The sequence below is a fragment of the Euleptes europaea genome, chromosome 2, assembly GCF_029931775.1.
Source record: "Euleptes europaea isolate rEulEur1 chromosome 2, rEulEur1.hap1, whole genome shotgun sequence".
NCBI classification, from domain to species: Eukaryota; Metazoa; Chordata; class Lepidosauria; order Squamata; family Sphaerodactylidae; genus Euleptes; species Euleptes europaea.
The window spans coordinates 22,685,165-22,705,150 of record NC_079313.1 but is presented as its reverse complement, the minus strand read 5'-3'; the positions used below and the strand labels follow the sequence as shown (position 1 = coordinate 22,705,150).

Below are 19,986 nucleotides of genomic sequence, written 5' to 3'. Positions count from 1 at the left end.
TTAGGTTGTGCTGCCAGAACAAGGAGAAAGTGACCTATCCCCCCCTCCCCCATCTGCAGAGAGGTCTTATAATCTCCACTCTTGTGGCTGAATCTTTTGACACCCATAACCGACAATCCTATGTGTATATACTTTGGGAGAAGTCCCAGTGATCTTAACTTACTCATAAGTAAACATGCCTAAGAGTGGGCTATTTCTGTCTGAACTAGCAATTAAGATTACCTTTGTGTGCATGAGAATGAACTTTGACCTTGGTCAAATTTGTGTTCAATGCTGGCTTTAAAATAAGGAGCTTCCTCCTTTATGCAGACTGCATTTTGCAGAATTAACTCTTTGCATGCCTGACTCAGCAGAGTACTTTTGTGTTGCGGGTAAAGTGTGTCCACTGTAACTTTCCCAGGTGACTATTAAGCAAAAGACAGTCTTTCTGAATTGCCTGCAAGTCAAAGATGGATTTTAATTTTGGTTTTGCAGATAATGGCTAAAGTCTCCATAACTTGTAAATGGTGAAAAATGCACCTGTGTTGTTTATTGTGTGTGTTGGGGGGGAGGTTACATGTGTGTTTATTGTGGGGGTTTCTTGTGGTTGTCTGCACATAGGAGTATGGAAATTCTTCCATTTTTCTCACCTACTTTCTCTGTTCTTCCCTCCTCCCCTTCCTTTACCCAGAAGTCCCAGCAGAGAAGTCTCCTCGCAGACGGAGCATCTCAGGGACCAGTGGCTCAGAAAAAGCCAATCCCATGGATTCATCAAACACATCTCCATTCAAAGTACCAGTAAGTACATATTTCTTAAGGGAAAAATATATTTTTTAATCATTTGAACTCAGATTTCTTGCTAAATAGTCTTATCAATTTGGGGTTAAGATCTCATCTGGCTTATCTAGAGGCAGATGTGTTGTCAGAATTTATCATATAAAATGTTTATCCAAAAATTTGTCATCAAAGTGCATGATAAGGTTTCTGGAGTAATATCTATGTTACCGCCATCCTGCTCACTGCTCATGTCAACCTTGAAGAGTTAGTTAAACTCTGTGCCAGATAAAGCATGGAGTTAGGCCAGATGATGCTTCCTGTTCAGCTTTCCTGTTCCACCACAAGGTGACTCATGTACAACTTGGTCATGAGAAAAGTCCAATATGTTCTGGACCTAAGATTTCACACTGATTCAACGAACTGTAAAATTCTGGTTTGCCAAAGTCTTTTCAGTCTATATTAACAAAATGCTCTTGGATTTGGGTCCCTCACAAGTCTAGGATTTGTGTGAGCTGATGGCAAACATAGTAGGGGGATAAACAATCATATGACTTGATATGTTGTTTCAACAGCAGAAGAACTTACCTTGGATGCCTGTTTATTTGCCTTCCATCATCCACAGTGAGCCCTGATAGTTGGCTGTAAATTACTTGAGTTTGTTACTCTTAATCCAAATAGCCTGGATTTTCTTTCCTCTCTGTGTGTGTATTACTGTAATTAGTGGACTAAAATTGACAGCACAGTTGCTCACAGATTTCTGTAGCTTTTCTATTATTCTTAATATACCAAGGGAAGTAGATTCGGTTACAGCAGAAATCAAGTTAAAACTGAAGTGCTCTTTAAACAGTACAGCCAATGGAGTTACACTTTTTTAAAAAGGCAGCATTCACTGCCCTGTCCTGGATAGCCCAGGCTAGCTTAGTCTTATTAGATCTTGGAAGCTAAGCAGGGTTGACCCTGGTTAGTATTTGGATGGGAGACCACCAAGGAAGTCCAGGGTCGTGATGCAGAGGCAGGCAATGGCAAACTACCTCTGAATGTCTCTTGCCTTGAAAACCCTATGAGTCGCCATAAGTCAGCAATGACTTGATAGCAAAAAAAAAAAATATCACCGACAGTGTTACAATAATATTTGGTAATAAGCTGGGGAAAAGGACCTTTGGTTCACTTAATTCTTATTTTTTTTAATTTAATGAACATAAGCTCTCCACCTCTCTCCCAATTTCCTTACCTTCTCAACAGAGCTTTGTCCTCCCTAATATTTCTTCATTCACAGTTTTGAAAATTGTATTTTAGCTGACCATTGTGGTTTTTAATTTAATTTACATTGTAACATATGAATCACACAAATTACACTAGAGCAGCAGTTCTACAAATTAATAACCAAGCCAAGTGTCCCATAACAAAACTCTAAATAAGGCTGCCAACATTTGAAAAAGAAGGGTTCTTTCCACCTCCCATCCCTCAAGCATACAAGTGCTGTTAGCGGAGCACTATTACGTGTATACACTTTCATGTTCATTAGGCCAGTTTAAAATGTTGAGTTTTAGAAACATTATTAATTGTCATAATAGATTCTTCTTAGCAAGAGATTTTTTAAAAATATGTTTGTGTACAATAAAGTGGGTTGGTATTTAATGAATTTTAGGCATAATAATTTGTTAGGTCACAAATAAAATTGGAGCTTTCTTTTTTTAAAAGAAATTGAGGTATGGCGGTTCCACACAAAGCAGGAACTTGTAAACTACTTTGGGTCCCCATGGGGGAGAAAAGCAGGATATAAATATCTGAATAAATAAAAGATGTCTCCAGGTTAACCATGGAATACACTTTGCTTGAATGAACATTGAGGGGGAAAAGAGACGGGTCTTTACATCTAATGTTCAGTTGGTAGAGCAGGCATTCCTTAGCTCTCATTTTTTGTTAAACTCTGACTTGATAATCACTATATCCTGAAACGAATACTGTAGAATTAATACAGTAACAATTTCTAAGGCAGAAAGTTCCCAAAGTTTCCAAAGTTCAGTTTACCAGATATATTTGGTCAAGGTGTTTATAATATACAGTTTGTCTATATCATAAACAGTCTTTGAAGTACTAAAACCTACTCACGTGGCTTGTTTTCCACACAGAGGAAGGTGCCTACAACTGGATACACATGATTGTTTGGCTCACTTGTTCCTCGGTAACCTTCTAAATTGCAGTCCCGGAGGTTGTTGACAGGGCAGCTGTATCTGACCTGTTTGCCTGTTGCTTTAGTATATCAGCTGTGTTTTAGGTGTTATTAGCATAAGTTAGACCACATCTAGAAGAAACGTGTAACAGCTTCTTGGTCCAAGTCTTCATCAGTTGTATGATGGGACACAAGATATACTCAGCTGTAAGCATAATTCCCCATATTTCCATGAGCTTTCTTTTGGGAGGTGAGTTCATCATGTGGGAGAAGTTTGTGGAGCCACAGGTATCCATACTGTATGTAGCTCCACCTTGTATGGTGACTGTGGTATGGGCCTAATGCCTTACCCCACATTTTGGCAGACTTCAGACATGTAAACTGGAACATGGGTCTCTTGGATTCGGGTGAGGTTGTTCCCTTCTGTTTTCTGTCCTTCAGAAATAACTTTGATTTCTTGATGCTTTCCCATAATTAACTGTGAAGCTGTGTGGGAGAGAGGTGTGCATACTCTTGGGGTTTTCTGCTGTGTTTTCTAAGACAACAGTTTTCAGTCGCAGTTTTCAGCTCAGTCGCAAGAATCAAAACATGGATAGACGCAATTCAGGCCAGTTGGGAGCTGCTGCTGGGAAATTCTGAAGAAAACCCCCAAGAGCACAAGCAAATATCTTGCACTTGATCTTTAGGATTGCAGCCACATGTTCTGGATAATGTTGACTTCCTTACATTCATTTCTTTATTAAATTTGCTTTTCCATTCTTTTGTTCTCAATGGAAATTGTATTCAGATGCACATTGGTATTGAAAAGAAGAAACTTTGATGAAAAATTCCGATGTCTGTGCTAATTAAGTTAGTCTCAAAAGGAAGCCTTTTCGTCAGTTTTCCCCCCTGTTGGTTAGGAGAGCTACAAGACAAGATTTCTGACGTTTCATGTTGCAAGGGGAGTTTAACATCATGTCCTAAAGACAGGTTACAGGAGGAGAAGGTAAAAAATAGCTCTCAAAACTGTTTCATTCATTGAAATGGGATTTTTTCATCTTGGCAAGGGCCCTCATCTAGGCAAGAGAGAAATAGGGATAGGCAATTACTCTTGAACTGAGATTGAGGATTGGGCTGGATTTACCATTACTTTAAGTATTCTAATGGCTGAATTCAGCTTTAATGGCAAACCAGGGTTTGTTATACAAGAACGAGCTTTGGACGTTCCATTCCCCCTTCTTCCTTTCCTCATCTGCAGCTTGGATATTGAACACTTTTCAGGTCACAACAAATCACAGTTTGTTACGACATGCAAATCATACAAAACAAGCAGCGATTTCTTTCTTTGCCTGCAAGCCATGATTGCAAGATTTAGGTTTGTCGTTTCCTTTGGTTTGGATGTCATATTGGAAACCAGGAAGTGTCCATTAGCTAAGGGCGGGGGAGTATGTGAGCCCTGGGGACTTCTCAAAGTGAATTCCTGCAATGAGATATAGTGGTTTGCCATGACATATGACCAGTGCCGTAGAGAACTGTTATGAGAAAATTATTTGAGAGCTTCCTTGTGTGGAAAGGATATATAACCTTTCTTCCTGCTTGTATACTCATTTAATATAGCATATTGACTGTTGGATACATAGCTAATAACAGCGTGTTGGACAAATCTGACAAAATGAGAACCAGCTTGTTTGGGCTGAGGAACAGCACTTTCAGATACCACACAGGTGCTGAGTAGCCTTCCTCTTTCTTCACGAGTTCTGGCAGAATATTTTGGGTCCTAAAACATGGTTTGCCTCAAAATGGCCATAGGACGGGGAAACTTCCCCTTTCCTAGTCGGTGTAGTGTAGTGGGTATTATGTTGGAATTGGACCAGGGAGATCTGAGTTCAAATTCTAGCTTGGCCCTAAAGTTCACTAGATGATCTTGGGCAAGTTGTTGCCTGTCAGCCAAGAGGAGTTGTAAGCACAAAATGGAATTAACCTGAGCCTCCTTGAAGGGAAGAGATGAGATAAAAAATTAAGTAAACTGAAATGCAGCCTCTTCTTACCCTCACTTCCTGGGTATGCAAGTGTGATGTAATGGCCGGGAACAGATTAGCAGTCTTGAAATAAAGACTTTTAAAAATAATTACAGTCAATCTATTTTCAAAACTCACTTCTAAATAGAGCATTCACTTCCAGTATATTCTCTGTAGTTGTCTGTCTACGCACCAAACAGTGTTGTCCGTACAGTGAATGCCACTCGGCTGTAGAATTGTTAATGGGCCTTTGTCCAGCACTTGGAATTTTTATTTACGGTTACATAATGTACTGCTTTTTCTTTTCTTTTTTGCAAGGGGGGGGGGAAGGGAAGAAAGTCTTTAAATAGCATCTCTTGTGATGGGCTTGGGAGCCACTTTTATTTTAGAAGCCGATGGAATTCAGCTTCCCTCGCTGTTCCAGATATTTAAGTTTTTCTGCTTTTAGTAAGATGATTATTGCACAATCACATTATCTTGTATTTCCTAGAGCCTCTCATTTTTGTTCAGTTTTTATCCAGCCCCTTCTTCGTTGGATCAGTTTCCAGCCTCTGTATCCAACAGTCAATATCCAAAATGTGATATTTACCTTCTAGTTTTGTCAGTTAAGAAAAAAAATGATAGTGTGACTGAAACTGACCTGTGAACCACAAAGTCCTCATTTCAAATCTAATCTCAGTCATAAATTTACTTGGCAGTCTTGGGCAAGCCACTGACTCACAGTCTTACCTCATCCCATCTAGAATATGGGGCTATTAATACTGACCCGCCTTACAGGGCTATTGTAAGGATTACCAAAACAGTATGTGAAAAGCTTGGAACACTCTGTACAAATGCTTAAGCTGTTGTCTTCCATAATGTGAAATCATAAGAAAAAAACTTGGACAAAGAGTTAACAGGGTTTTTTTAATCCCGTTTTCAGTGTTAGATAATTTCACCTATTTTAGCACATTCTTTTTCTTACACCATTATTCAGAAGCACCCACTATATAGGAAGGAAGAAGAGATGAGGAAAGCAAAATACTAAGTGGGGGGGAAATCAAATAAGCACTGGTGCAAATAAAGAGGAAGAAAGAATGGCTAAAACCAGACATGGGGTAAAAAAGGGTAGAGTTAATACCAGCTTTCCTAATATTTCAGCTTTTGTAATGCTTTCTGTCCCGTTTGTGTGCTTGTACTAAAATCTGGGAACAGCCAAATTTAGCAGCCCTGTAGATGAGAGCTATCAAAGATAATTAATCACCAGCCATCCCCTGAACCATCTCCTCAACTATTTAGAACCATCAAGTGGAGCCAGTAGGTGACTCCTCAGTTTGCCTTTCTGTCTCACATTCTCTCTTCCCTTCTCCCTCTACTCCTCCTCCATCCATCTAAAGAGGAACTGTAGCAAATAAAAATGGGCCCGGAAGCCTAGTATGGCATCCTTGAAGAAATCGAAAGGAAGATGTTTATTTAGAAGTCCCTATGGGCAAAGCTGAGCGGGAAGAGAGAGAGCTCACTTCCTTGGTTAGGTTTTCATTTCAAAACAGAATTGTTACAAGGAGAGCACTTGTCTGCCTCTTAGCTCTTCAAAGCATACTAAGTGAAATTAAAAAAAAAGAATCCAGCCAGCCTAATTGAAGGTCAAACCTGGGTGGGATTTCACAACTTCCCAGACTTGTTTTCCTATTGCATTCAATAAGACGACTCTCTGGAATATTGTGATCTTTATGCAGCATTCTTTATGTAGAAGACATTTCTGGTCTTTTCCTGTCTTCTTATTCCTCTGGTCTGCAGTTAGCACAGATTTTAAGTCTGGAGGAGTTCTGCGCTATATGTTCATTTTGCATTGATGGTTTCTGTCTTTAGGTTTTCAAATAGTTCTCCTGGAGAGAGCCATTATAGGGTGAAAATGGTTTCCAGAATACATGGTGGTGATTTTATTTATTCCTATTAAAAATGTAATGCCCCTTTAAAATATATTTTCCGCAGCGCAATTTACGATAAAAAAAATGATGCTAAACAGATCGTCAAATGCAACAAACACAAGAAAAAATAGTAAAAATACATCCCTAGGTGAGTCAGCTTCAAAAAGGGTAACAGTTCGGTTAGCTAGCTATTGCCATAGGGTAGGTGAAAGCAAGAATGTCTTTTGCCTTTTAAACTAAAGGAGGAAAGGTGAACATGTGGATATCCTTAGGAAAAACGTACAAAATGGTGTCACAACAGTGGTGGCCCTCTTATGGGCAGCCACTGAACATGCTTCCAAAGTAAACAGAATATTCATCAGGGTTTCCTCAGATGATCTAAGTGAGCATGGGTGGGTTCTTAGGGGCCGAGGTATTCCTGTAGGTTGCAGTGGCCAAACAACAAATATAAATGCCATCCTGGGTATATGTTTTCCCCTGCTCTAAGGACTCTCTTGCAAGTGGGCATCCTGGCTTTGATGTGTGAAGCCTGGGGGACTAGGAAGTGGACTACATTACATTGTTACCAGGGTAAAGAAACAGCATGTCATTGGAGGAAACACCAGATTTAAAGGCATTTAATGCATTCCTGGGCTTTCACCTGCTCACTGACAGTTCCAAGGAGAAAGAGGTACAGGGCAGATATAGTAGTACCAAGGGCTTTGTGCCCTTAGCTCACAAAGAAAGACCTGGCAGAAATTAAATCTTTGCATGTAGGCAGCCAGTCAGAGGATTCCGTCACATTACTTTTTTGGGAAAAATTGCCAAGTGATTCCCTAGGCTGAGTATCTTTAAATTTCCAACCTTTAGGTCTCGCAGACCAGTGTCATACGGGTAAAAAACCCACTGTCTTTCAGTTCATATTATGCAATTTCTCTTCTGAAATGCAATTTGTTCATCAAACAACAACACTCTCAGAGATACAGAAGACATGATGTTATTTATCTTTCCTGCCAATACAACTTACTGCTCCTCCATAAATTCTTCAGTGAACATTCAGGAAACAGGCACTTTCTCTTCTTCTCTTGAGAGGAGCAGCCAGCATGTAATGGACCACAGCACTAGGAAATTTTTCCTGACATGTAGTCTAAATTTTCCTTTGTTGCACCACAGTTCCAATTTGTTTCAGCTTAACATTATCTTCTTGCTTTGACTTCGTGCTTTTCAAATACTCTCCAAGGCAGAAATTTATCACAAGTCCCTTTTTTCTCGTAGTTTACTATGCAGGGCGCAGCATCCACAAATGAATCTTCCTAGCTATTTAATTATTTGTGAAGCTCTTCCTTGAATTTACCCCAGCACACTGGCCTTGAGATTCTGAACTGCATGGGGGTTGTCATACATGAAAGCTGATTAATAATTATTTGGATTCACAATGCTGGGAAAGCATATCTATGTTGCCATATTCAGTCATAACATTCATGTGCTGTTTTCCATATTTTTCTGTTGTTCTTCCCCCCCCCCCATAGTGTATAAAAAAATGCCCTTCCCCCCAAAATCAATTCTTTCATTAATAATTCTTATTTGTTTTCAGCCTTCTAGAACCTTAATATGTGTTTTTTTTTACGCCTTTCCCTTCCACCTTTAATGCTTTAGCTTTATTTCAGCTCTTCCGTAACACTGAAGAGCCAGTTAAGTTGGAGGAAGTCTCCTTAAGCTGGAGGAGAGCAACTTGGAGAAAGGTTGGGTCCATGCCAGCATCCCACAGACCTGGAAGCTTCTGTCCACCTTCCCTTCTTTGAATCACTACAGTGACATGGGAAGGAACAGTAATTTGGGAAAGCCAAGAGGAAGCGGTAAAGTAATAAATGGTCTTTGGGTAATTGTTTACCGGATAAGGAAACCCCAAAAGCCCTTGTTGCTAGGAACAACATTTGGAAATATCACTTCTTTGGGTGAGCCATGTTGCGCCCTTGTAAAACGAGTAATCATTACACCAATCTGCAGCCTTATCTCAAACTCATCTGGGTGCCAATATAGGAACGGGGCAAAAGTTGCCATGCTTTATAGGCCCCAAAGCAAAAGCCCACAAATGCATGGGTGAGCAACAACCAGCACAGCTGCTATCTAAGAAGCAAAGCTGTGTGATGATAGTATAGGACTTAGGGAAATAGGAACATATTCTCCAGAGCCAAACAAAAGAAAAGTTTATTAATTATGCACAGGCTTTCCTACCTTTAGGCCCATTTCCATAGATGTCTCCACCATTTGGAGGGCAGCTTTAAGAGATGGGCTACAGCTGTGTAGGACTGAGTAGGGGGTAAAGGGGCAGATGACACACAGGTACAGAGGATGCTCAACCAGTGGGACAGTCCACCTTGCCCACTCATGGTCATCCTGTACATTTGAAAGTTAAGTCAGTGCTGATAGTTTTGGCAACAAGATTTTATAACACTGAATATCTTCTCAGTAAAATTTTGTAGTTCCAGCAAAGATGGTTATTGCTGGTTCTCTTCATACCGATTTGTAAAAGTATAGTCTTTGTTACTTTGCCAACTCATCAGGAGCTCAAGTTTGTTGTGCATTTTAGTGATACTTAACTTTAAAAAAAAAGGTTTATAAAAAGTTTTTTTTCCAGAAGGTTTATAAAACAGTTTTAACTGATGTGTTTTGCATCATTGCTAGAGTTTAACTGGAGCCCTTTTTCAGCCCCAGAATCAGTTTTCTGTGTTAGTGTAGTGCCTTCTGGGGGCAGGAGAACACTGTTCCTGAAGTCCATGGGGTGTTGAGATCACGAGACCAGTCAATGATTCTTTATGCAGGTTGCTTTATCTATCAATCTAGACCCATGAAGATGTGGTGCACTTCACCTACTTCAGGGTCACACTGTGCTACATAGACAAAGAGCCACAACGTGGCAATCTGCCTCTTAACTTCTGCCATCTTCTCCTCCTTCCAGCCTCCTCCCGTTTCTTCTTCCTTTTTGTAGCCTCAGCTTCACATCGGGCCCTTAAGCTCTGCCCTCTTTTCCTCTGTTCCCTGCCGTGCCTCAAAACACCTGAGCACAGAGAACACCCGGGTGTTCTTCCACCTGGGCTTATTGCCTCTATACCCTTTGAGCTTCCCTGGGCCAAACTGCAAAGGCTGCCCTGTTGCCGAGGCCATCCTCACTGCACCTTTCTGCCTTTGGTCTCAATGTGCTCACCCAACAGGTGAGTCTCGTTGCTGGGCCCAAGGGCCTGTCCTGCCCTGGGCCCAAGGGCCTGTCCTGCCCTGTGAGGCAGTTTGTTTCTGGGTGGCCTGCCACAGTCAGGAAGCCAGCCTTCTATATCATGCCTTAGCTGCAGTTGCTCCTGCCTCTGAGGTGCTGTCTGGATGGCCGAAATGGTGTCCCTGAGCATGTGCCTAAGGCCTCCCTGCCAGTACTGAGTTAAAGAAAGCTGTTTCCCATGCACTAAGCATTCTGTGGCAACCTTATTGGCATTGAATTTAAGAGCTGGACCTTGTATGAGTGCAGCAGCTGGTGTTCTCCATTCTAAGCACTTGTCTGGTGATGCAGGAAGTCTTAGGGGGCTAGTGTGTTAACATTCCTCGTGTTCTCTGGTTCCTGGGCAGTTCCATAAATGTCAAATCCCAAAGATTTCAACCTACAGTTCAAACTGAATTGTTGGGGGGGGGGGCTCCTGCAGCCATAAAGTGTGCTACTGCTCCCAGAGTAAGAGGGCTTGCTTTCCTGTTGTTGTTAAATTTGGCTAATGCAACGGCAATTGTTGTTCCTTCTTAAATTCCTCCTTATAGAAATACATGTGTGTTCAGAAAGCTGAGCGAAACATTTGTTTCTCAAACATCTCATCTGAATTCTACAGGCTGATTATGTGCTGCCTCAAGAAAAAACTTCTGGGATGTGTGTGTTTTTTGCTGAGCTTTTAAAAAACACTCTCATTCTCCTTTGGCGTATATGTTATGAAGCAGATTGAGGAGCAGAGCCCAGCTGCTGTCTGAAGCGCTAAGCTAAATTCTCAATTGTTTTAACTTTCCTTTGAGTATAAACACAGCCTTCTCTCTCTCCCCCCCCCTTTAGATAAAAGACAAAGCTTAGAATGAAACATGATTGTATTGCTGTCTCTTTTTCTAGGCCCATCCTTTGTTCAAATATGCATCCACCTCCCTTTCCTTTTTCCCTGCTGTGGATTGATCAGACTGTTTCATAGATATCTGTACAGTAACCTCTCAGTAATCTTTTCAGTGAATTTATTGTTGTTACCGAGTATCAGTATGTCTCCATAATTCATTTCCTATTTGTCCAAATGTGCCGGTGAGTTTCATCTGTTTCAGTTTGCCTGGTCAGCTGTTTTTACTTGATGCTTCCTCCCCCGCCTTCTTCTAGTTTTACAGACCCCAAATCAGTTGGTGCCAAACAGATTTCTTTAGCCCTGCGGTTACCTCCAGAGGGTGAAGCTGGATACAGCTTAACATTGGAGGCATTTAACCCTGGGAATACCTCCCCTCCCTTTTATTCCTGTTCTTTGAGTTCACTTCCTCACATTTTGAGAACTGGTTACTTCACTCCCCAAGAGAGCACATGCTTTTCCTATGAGGTGTTCACTTTTTAGTGACTTCTTGAATACTTTCCCCAATATTTTCCTTCTCTATCATATTCTGCAGCTACATAATTTTGCTGCTGTTTTTGATTAAACAGATTTATTGACTGCCTGGTGGGCTCACCTGCATGTACAGAGGGAATGCCTTCTCCTTGTTAGGTCACAAGCTGTATAGGCATTGTCTGGAAGATGCAGTAGGGTAGAGATTTGTGACAGTCAAGATGCTTAATGTGTTGGGGAGAATCTTTGAGATTGTTGGGAGACTAGCCAAAGGAGGCAGAGAGAAAGCTACAGCAATGGCTCTGAATATGCAAATCAGGGTCACATTCAAGAAGCTCAACCACAGGCTTCATAAATCAGATAGGGTGGTGGTGGGGAGTAGTTCCAGGTCAGAAAAATAATGGAACCAGAGAGAAACCAAGGGTAGGAGTGGATTAATTGTTACACTAAATACTCTGTAGGGCAGCATCCAGACTGGCTGTGCCCATACTGTGGGTTTTTAATAGGAACTCCACATGATGAAGTGCTCATTCTGAGCACAACTCATGGCATTCTCAGGGCTATCCCCTTTAGACTGTATTTGAAGTAAACCTGTTTTAATCTAGTAAAAGGGAAGTCTAAAGCATGGCTGTGGGGGGGATGTCCATGTAGACTGTCCCTTCATCGGCGCTCGAGGGAAGGGTCAGAGCTGAGCTCCACTTTCAGAATGTCAAGGGCCAGCTTGTTACCATGTGCTACCACCACCCCAGTCTTTTCCCCCCTTCCCCTGCTGACCATTATAGTGCAACTAGGAAGGGAAAGGAAATGTGAGAGGAAGGGGGGGATGTCCAGTGCTGTTGAAAGGAGCAGTGAAATCACTGCCATGTCTGTGCTTGTGTGCAGGTTCAGTGGGAAAAGGGAATAGAGGGGTAGGGGTGGCAACAGTGAGTGGGGCAGGAGTGAGCATTTGTATGGCAGCAGCACAGAAGGATAGAGTGGGATGTAAAACTGGTAAATAAAGTAATGAATATTGCAATCCTAAGTAGAGCTACACCGTTGACATCAATGGACTTGGAAAGGTGTACCTCTGCTTATGATGCCTAAAGAAACTAGAATTCATCTTTGTGGTCTCTGTGCAATCCCACATGGAAATTGCGCATGTACAGGCCAGCCACACAAAACTCTAGTGGAAAGCTTCTAGAAAGGGGTCACTCCCACCTCTGCCTCGTGCCGGAGACAACGGCTCTTCCTGCTCAAATGGCTATGTGATGGAAGGGTGTGAGAGCAGCCATCTCTCTGTTCTCTCTTTGCTGCCGTGGGGAGAGGTTGTATGGAGAGTTTTGTTGGATGCTCAGGGATGCATATTTTCACATTTCTATGCATATCTTGCAGGAAATATTTGAGATTTTCTTGTACCAACAAACATTATGAGTATACTGTGCTCCTGCCTGGGCTCGCAATGGCCCTGAGAGTTTTCTCAAAATGTGTAGGGGAGGTTATGGGATACCTGTGTGTGTGTGTGTGTGTGTGTGTGTGTGTGTGTAAAGTGCCGTCAAGTCGCAGCCGATTTATGGCGACCCCTTTTGGGGTTTTCATGGCAAGAGACTAACAGAGGTGGTTTGCCAGTGCCTTCCTCTGCACAGCAACCCTGGTATTCCTTGGTGGTTTCCCAGTGGGATACCTAACACTACATAATAGTACCATATTTCAGTATTTGGATGACTGGCTGATGGTTGCCAGTTCCTATGATGCTTTAGCTGAGAATGTGCATGCTACAGTCACCCTCCTGGAGTCATTGGGCTTAGTGCTCAATTTCACAAAGTCAAGAATGTAACCTGTACAAAAAATTGAGTTCATTGGAGCAGTCCTGCATTCCAAGGTGGGTAGGCTCTTTCCCCTGCTCTTGAGAGCTCGGGCTATTCCGAAATTGGTAACAGCTTTCAAAAAGTGCAGGTACCAACATGCTATTAAGGTGCAGAAGCTTTTAGGCTTGATGGCAACTTCAGCAGTGGTCCTATACTCCAGGCTACAAATGCATCCACTTGTATAGGAAAGAAACAGACTTAAAATGCCCGCCTTAGTACAAAAGTAGCTGCGAAGAGTAGCAAATAGTCACTAAAAATGACTGAATAGTGGTTCAGCCCCTTGAAATCATTGATTTCAAGCTGTAAAGTAAATCTGAAGAACATTTCACTATTTCTAAAGCGGTTGCTCTGGGAAAGGATGTGTTTCCAGAAAGAGGACATTTAAGAAGGTCAAATATGATGAGATAAGAATTTAAAGCCGAAATTTTTCATGAAATGTTAATTCTTTTAAAAGTAAATGTATGCTGATTTTTTTAAAATGCTGACATTATGTAGACTTAGAGACCTCCATTATTCCCCCTGTATTTGGGATTGGTCTGGATGTAGTAACTTCCAAGCCATGTATCAAACTTTGGTGCAACGTTCAGGTTTATAGAAAAATCCCCCTTCTCTGTAAATATTGTGCATATTTTTGATCCACAGTCTGGGGCCATGTTTAGAATTAGGTGTATAGGTACCTGACCTAACTTTCAGAGTAGTTACAAGGATCACTACAAGATAATGTGTGTGTAGTGCTTTGGCCTCTCTAGGTATCATATTAACTATCATTAGCATTTATAAATCCCTTGTTGGCATCTTGTCTCTGGAGTCTCCTATGTGTACCCCTTGATCATTATAGTTGAATTCCATTGCTGGTCCCAAGAGAGTCTAAGACATGTATTGATTATTTGCTTCTGCATTTGTGATGGACAGGAGGCTGCCATGCCCTTGAAGGGGAGAAAAGCCACTGAGATGAGCCCATAGGAGTGCTGTTTCAGCATCCAGTCACCTTTCAGAAGGGGGATGGGATGTTGGAGGGAAGCTCAGGAGAGCTGAGTTCCGCCTCAGGGAGCAAGCAGTGACAGCTCAGACCTGGCTCAGGAAAAAGAGCAGACAGTGACGAGTGGCTCTGCCTGGTAGTGTGGCAGAGTGGTTTAGCTCCATCTCTGGGACAGAATAGAGTACCCCATTTATTAGGCCTGACTAGGCATGAGCAGACCTTGTACAATTTAGTCTGACTCTGGGGAAAGGGCAGGCTGGTGTGGATGGAATCCTATGTGTGAGAGAGGATCCAACCTAGTGGCCTGTCAATAAAAGTCTGCTTATGCCTAAAAGCATTGTAGAAAAGCCTAGCTACTCTCTGAAGTCGTAACCAGTTTAAAGCTACTTTGTCTACCTGGAGATCCGTGCTGCTGGTTTGTTCCTTTAAAACCAGCCCGTAAATAAATAAATCATCTTAGGTGTTTATATATTAATCCAGCCTCAGTGATCTCAATAATCTCTTTGTGCACCACAAAACTTACCTCTCAGCAGGGAACCCAAAGCATATACACTCGCTACCTGTAGAACACCTGGAAACTGAGGGGAATGTTTATAGTTCAAAACAAACTTAAGCCTCAAAAATCTTAGGAGACTGTGTGGGTCCCCTCAGTAGGGGGGAAAAATGATTATCACAGCAATTTTTAAAGCCTCAGTGGACAGGTCCAGCAAACCATTTGTATGTTGCTGTAAATACACTTCAATTAATGCTGCTTTCTTCTCATTCTCACCCTAGGAAACCTTCCCCCATTATCCTCATTCCTATTGCTTTTTCCTATCATTTTTAAAATGAGAGGTTAATGTCTTCATTTTCTCTCATTAACTGATTTGAGAAGTTGGCTAAATTCAGTTAGTGATCCTTCAAAACCATTGTCCATTTTAACCTCTGAAGTTCACTTCAAGTGTTGGATTTCTGTGAAAGAACGCCGATTTATTTGACTTTATTTCACTTTTAACATAACCCTTTTCAATTAAAATGCCTTCAAAGTGATTTACAGTAAGAATAAAATGCTATTAAAACTATTCAGTTATTTAATAGCAATGTCAAGTATAAAAAAATATGAAATGAAAACCAAAACTCTTAAAGCAGCAGTACTTGGAGCATCAAAACAATTTAATTTTGAATTTACGACAAATTGGAATGCAGTTTCTGCTTTCTTCTGCTGTGTGGCGTTGAAAACAAATAAGTGTCTGGAATTCAATTTTAGTGGTGCCGAAGCTCATGAGGTCTTCAAGCAACAGAACACCATCTGTAAGGCAACAAATGGCTGAATAAGACAGACTCCTCCTTCCTCTACTAATAATTCCCATAAACTGAAATAGGTTTTCACTTAAATATCTGCCCTCAATCTATTGAGCTGAGAGTAGGGCCAGACTAGCAAATCTGACAACAAAGTTTGTGTGTCTTCTTAAGGAATGTGGGGGGAGGGGTTAGCCCAATGAAATTAGTTAACATCTTGCAAATCTCTTTGCTTATGCCAAGTATACTGGTCCATGTGTGGATACTCTGGAAATTATTTGGTTCTCTGTGTCTTAAAAACTATGGCATGGTCTCACTAAATTTAGAGAAAACCAAACTGTACCTTGACTCGAGGAACTCCCTTCCGAGTCATGGATACCAGAGTCCCTTCCGTGATCAACAGCTTAATCAGCACCCAATGACAGAGCTTTTTGGTTAGCAAATATTTTCACTGTTTTACTTCCTGTTACTTTTCCTTTTAGGGATTCTTCAGTAAGAGGCTTAAAGGCTCAATAAAAAGAACAAAGAGCCAGTCGAAGTTGGACAGGAATACCAGCTTCCGTCTTCCATCTCTTCGACCTGCTGAGGATAGGTAAGAATTGTTATGAAGAGCAAAGAAACCTCTTCTGCCCTCTTCCAAACATTTGGCAACCTGCATCAGTTTGTATACACACAACACAGTGAACTGGGTGAGAGGAGTCATGCTGAAACAAAGCTTACTTTCTGTTTTTCTATCAGAAATATAGTACTTGTTGCAATCAACAGACCACATACAGCATGATAGCCCCCTTCAGAGACCCAGGGAAATACTATAGGATGCTGTGCTATGTACATCCTATGTCAGTGGTCCAGATGGCATGTCTCACCCGCTGAGATCATGGTATATCATGCCATCTGGAGAACACGGATAGGGAGCAGCTGCCCAGAACCACTCAAATTGTATCATATAATCTACTTGCCACAGGGACTATTCTACGTACAAGAGTCTTCAGACTGCTGAGATTTACAAATAGTCCATGCCATCATTAAGATCATTTGTTGACTAAGAGATCCTGTGGTTATTGGAATGTGGGATCTCTCTAACTCTGAAAGCTGAAATCCTCTTTAAAGAGGGATGAATCTTCTAATGTTGAGGAAGATTCCGTGTTCAAGTAGCTGTAGGATCTCCCAGTTCAGGTGTTTTCTTGTGATGATGATCCAGAGAGTAGGGGAGAGGTCCTGACAGTCTTTGGCTTTACAATGTTATTGCATGTTTATTTTCTCCTCCTCACCAAGGCCAGCATTCTTGTTTGCCCTGGTCATTCTGCACTGCCTCAGTCAATAGCACTGTTTTCTCTTGTTTACCGAGCAACAAAGTAAAATCACAACACAACACAAGCCTTTATTGGCATATAAAAAGGAAGAACATACATTTGGCAAAGTAAAATCTTGGCAACAGAAAAGCTTTACAGACATTTTAGCAGTCTTGTTAGTTCTGCAGCTTGTGGAAAGGCTTCCGTCCTGGGTGCCACTCTCAAAGTGGATGGCAGCTGTAGCCATAGGTCCTTATGAACTCCTGAGTAGTTAGAGCATGTAACATATCAGCAACAGTGATGGGTTTGCTTTGGTTTATACATAATAAACAAGGAGGCCTTTGGCTAGATTAGAGCATTAATTGCTATGTTGATCTTCCATACTGAGAAGCACAGGCTACATTCAGACATGACAACAAGTTGTAATTATATAGATTGGGCACGAGCGCTCTCTTCTCCCACCTGCCTCCGTGCACAGAGTGTGATTGAAAACTTCTTTGTCTGATCATGCTTCAGTTTGTGAGAACACCCAATATGAATGACAGTATTAGCTTGGAAAGAATTACAGTATAAGCTTGGAAAGAAGGCGGCTGAGGGGAGACATGATAGAGGTCTATAAAAATATGCATGGTTTGCAGAGGGTGGACAGGGAGACGTTTTTCTCCCTCTCCCATAATACCAGAAAGCAGGGTCATCTGCTGAAGCTGGAGGGTGAGAAATTCAAAACAGATAAAAGGAAGTATTTTTTCATACAACGCATAGTTAAATTGCGGAACTCCCTGCCCCAAAATGTGGTGATTGCTGCCAACTTGGAAGGCTTTAAGAGGGGAGTGGACATGTTCATGGAGGAGAGGGCTATCCATGGCTAAAAGTTAAAATGGATACTAGTCATGATGCATACCTATTTTCTCCAGGATCAGAGGAGCAGGCCTATTATCTTAGGTGCTGTGAAACACAGGCAGGATGGTGCTGCTGCAGTCGTCTTGTTTGGGGGCTTCCTAGAGGCACCTGGTTGGCCACTGTGTGAACAGACTGCTGGACTTGATGGGCCATGGTCTAATCCAGCAGGGCTATTCTTATGTTCTTATTCCAAATACATTCTCATTCCGTCCAGGAATTACTTGGCTACTGGGTGAGCTCAGGAGTAGGCCTTGGGCTTTTGCATGGCTTCCCTAGTCCCTTAACTATTTTCCCCTTTCATAATGTCTATAGTGTAAAAAGGGAGCTGGAGATCCCACTTTTATGTATTACGGTGTTTGTAACCCCCATGAAGGGTTTGGGAGAAGGAGTATGAGAGTCTGCAAGGCTTGCTGCTGAGCTCTCATTAAGCAGAATCTCAAGAGCTAAATCATGTGCGAACAGGCTTTCTGTTTCTGTGCACCCCATTGTGCAAATGAACATTAATGGAAACATGCTTGCTTTATGTTAGCAGGCTTATTTTTTCATTATGATTTTTCTTCTGCACAATTGGGGATTGTGATAGAAGGAGGAAGAGCTAAATTGGCTGCTGTATGAGACAGGATGCTGGACTAGATGGGCCCGCTGGTCTGATCTGGCAGGGCTCTTAGAATCATAGAGTTGGAAGGGACTACCAGGGTCATCTAGTCCAACCCCCTGCACAATGCAGGAAACTCACAACTACCTCCCCCACACACACACAGTGACCCCTACTCCATGCCTAGAAGATGCCCAAGGTGCCCTCCCTCTTATGTTCCTATGGCTGTACAATAGGCAGGAGAAAGAGAATGAAGTAGCAGCCAGTATTTTGTCTCAAATGTTATCCTTGTGTCCTGTCTCTCTGCCGAGTTTGAAATGGCTTTTGTTAAATGCCCAGAACCATGTATTTACAGACTCTAGCAGAGCTATCACAAGCTTTTATGGAAACGGATTAAATAGTGAGGTCTGATATGAGTAATTGCTAACAGCAGAATGGTCCAGTTTGGATGGAGACAAGGATTTGAACGGATATCAAGGCCTTATTAAACCATGGCAAAACTCGCTCTGGTTGCTGCAGCAGTAGTGCTAATACACCAGCATTCTTAACTTCATGCCTGCATTACCCGTCTGCTTGATGTTTGTACTGGCTCCACTTGGCATCAGATAGTCCGCCGTCTGGTCGGAAAGTGCTGTGTTAGTTGCCTGCAAAAATATCTCCTCTTTGAAGAGAAATTGATGGGCACTCATAGAAATAACGTGCAACTGGGGAAGCACCTCTTGCTGAAGAGACTGAATGTTTAATGAAGTCTCGTCTGCATTAGTGGTGTGGTCTCCTTTTAATGCACCCATCAAACTTACTTTTTAGGTGCCCCTGGTTCGTTCGTTCTCTCTCTCTCTCTCTCTCTCTCTCTCTCTCTCTCTCTCTCTCTCTCTCTCTCTCTCTCTCTCTCTCTCTCTCTCTCTCTCTCTCTCTCTCTCTCTCTCTCTCTCTCTCTCTCTCTCTCTCTCTCTCCCCCCTCTCCCCCTCTCCCCCTCTCCCCCTCTTTTTTTTTGAAAGTAAAATTGAACTTGTTCAGCACTCATATCAAACAGCCTGTTGGCATGTTGGTCCCAGAGGGCAAGATTAGGTACTCCAGGTACCAAGGATCTTTTTGCCAACAAGGGCTTATATGCAAGATGCTCTCCTCTTCTTTAGTTTCTCATCCCATGAAACCCTCAATCGAGGGTCTTACAATGTCACAAAATATTCTTCATAAATATTTCTTGAATCCCATGACAGCTCTTTACAGAGTTGGTTGCTTAAATCTGCCCCCCCCCCGACAGTAAAAAACAGTGTTGCAATTGTAGCGAAAGATGTTATTTTCACCATTTAAAATTGGCACACAGACAAAGGTTCTTATAGAACAAAATATTGTCACGGTCAGAGTTCATTGGTTCTTGTAGGTTATCCGGGCTGTGTAACCGTGGTCTTGGAATGTTCTTATAGAACATTTACAATGTCCCGTGGATGTGTAAATCATCAAACAGTGATACAACATTTGCTAACTCTACATAATTTTGTTCCAGTTGCAAAATTCAGGCTAGTCTGATCTCGGCAGATCTTGGAAGCCAAGCAAGGTCAGCCCTTTTTAGTACTTGAATGGGAGACCACCAAGGAAGTCCAGGGTCACTACATAGAGACAGGCAATGGCAACTACGGTACCTCTGAATGTCTCTTGCCTTAAAAACCCGACAGGGTTCCCA

General features: G+C 41.9%; 1 protein-coding gene across 7 annotated transcripts in view; it reads left to right on the top strand.

Moving 5' to 3' along the window:
* Nucleotides 1-19,986, top strand: part of RASAL2 (RAS protein activator like 2) — a 162,951-nt gene that overhangs the window by 87,400 nt on the left and 55,565 nt on the right. For all 7 annotated transcript variants that reach the window (XM_056844394.1, XM_056844393.1, XM_056844400.1 and 4 more), the window contains 2 exons: nt 671-777; nt 15,997-16,106. In XM_056844394.1, the coding sequence (XP_056700372.1) occupies nt 671-777; nt 15,997-16,106 (217 nt within the window). The remainder of the gene's footprint in view (nt 1-670; nt 778-15,996; nt 16,107-19,986) is intronic.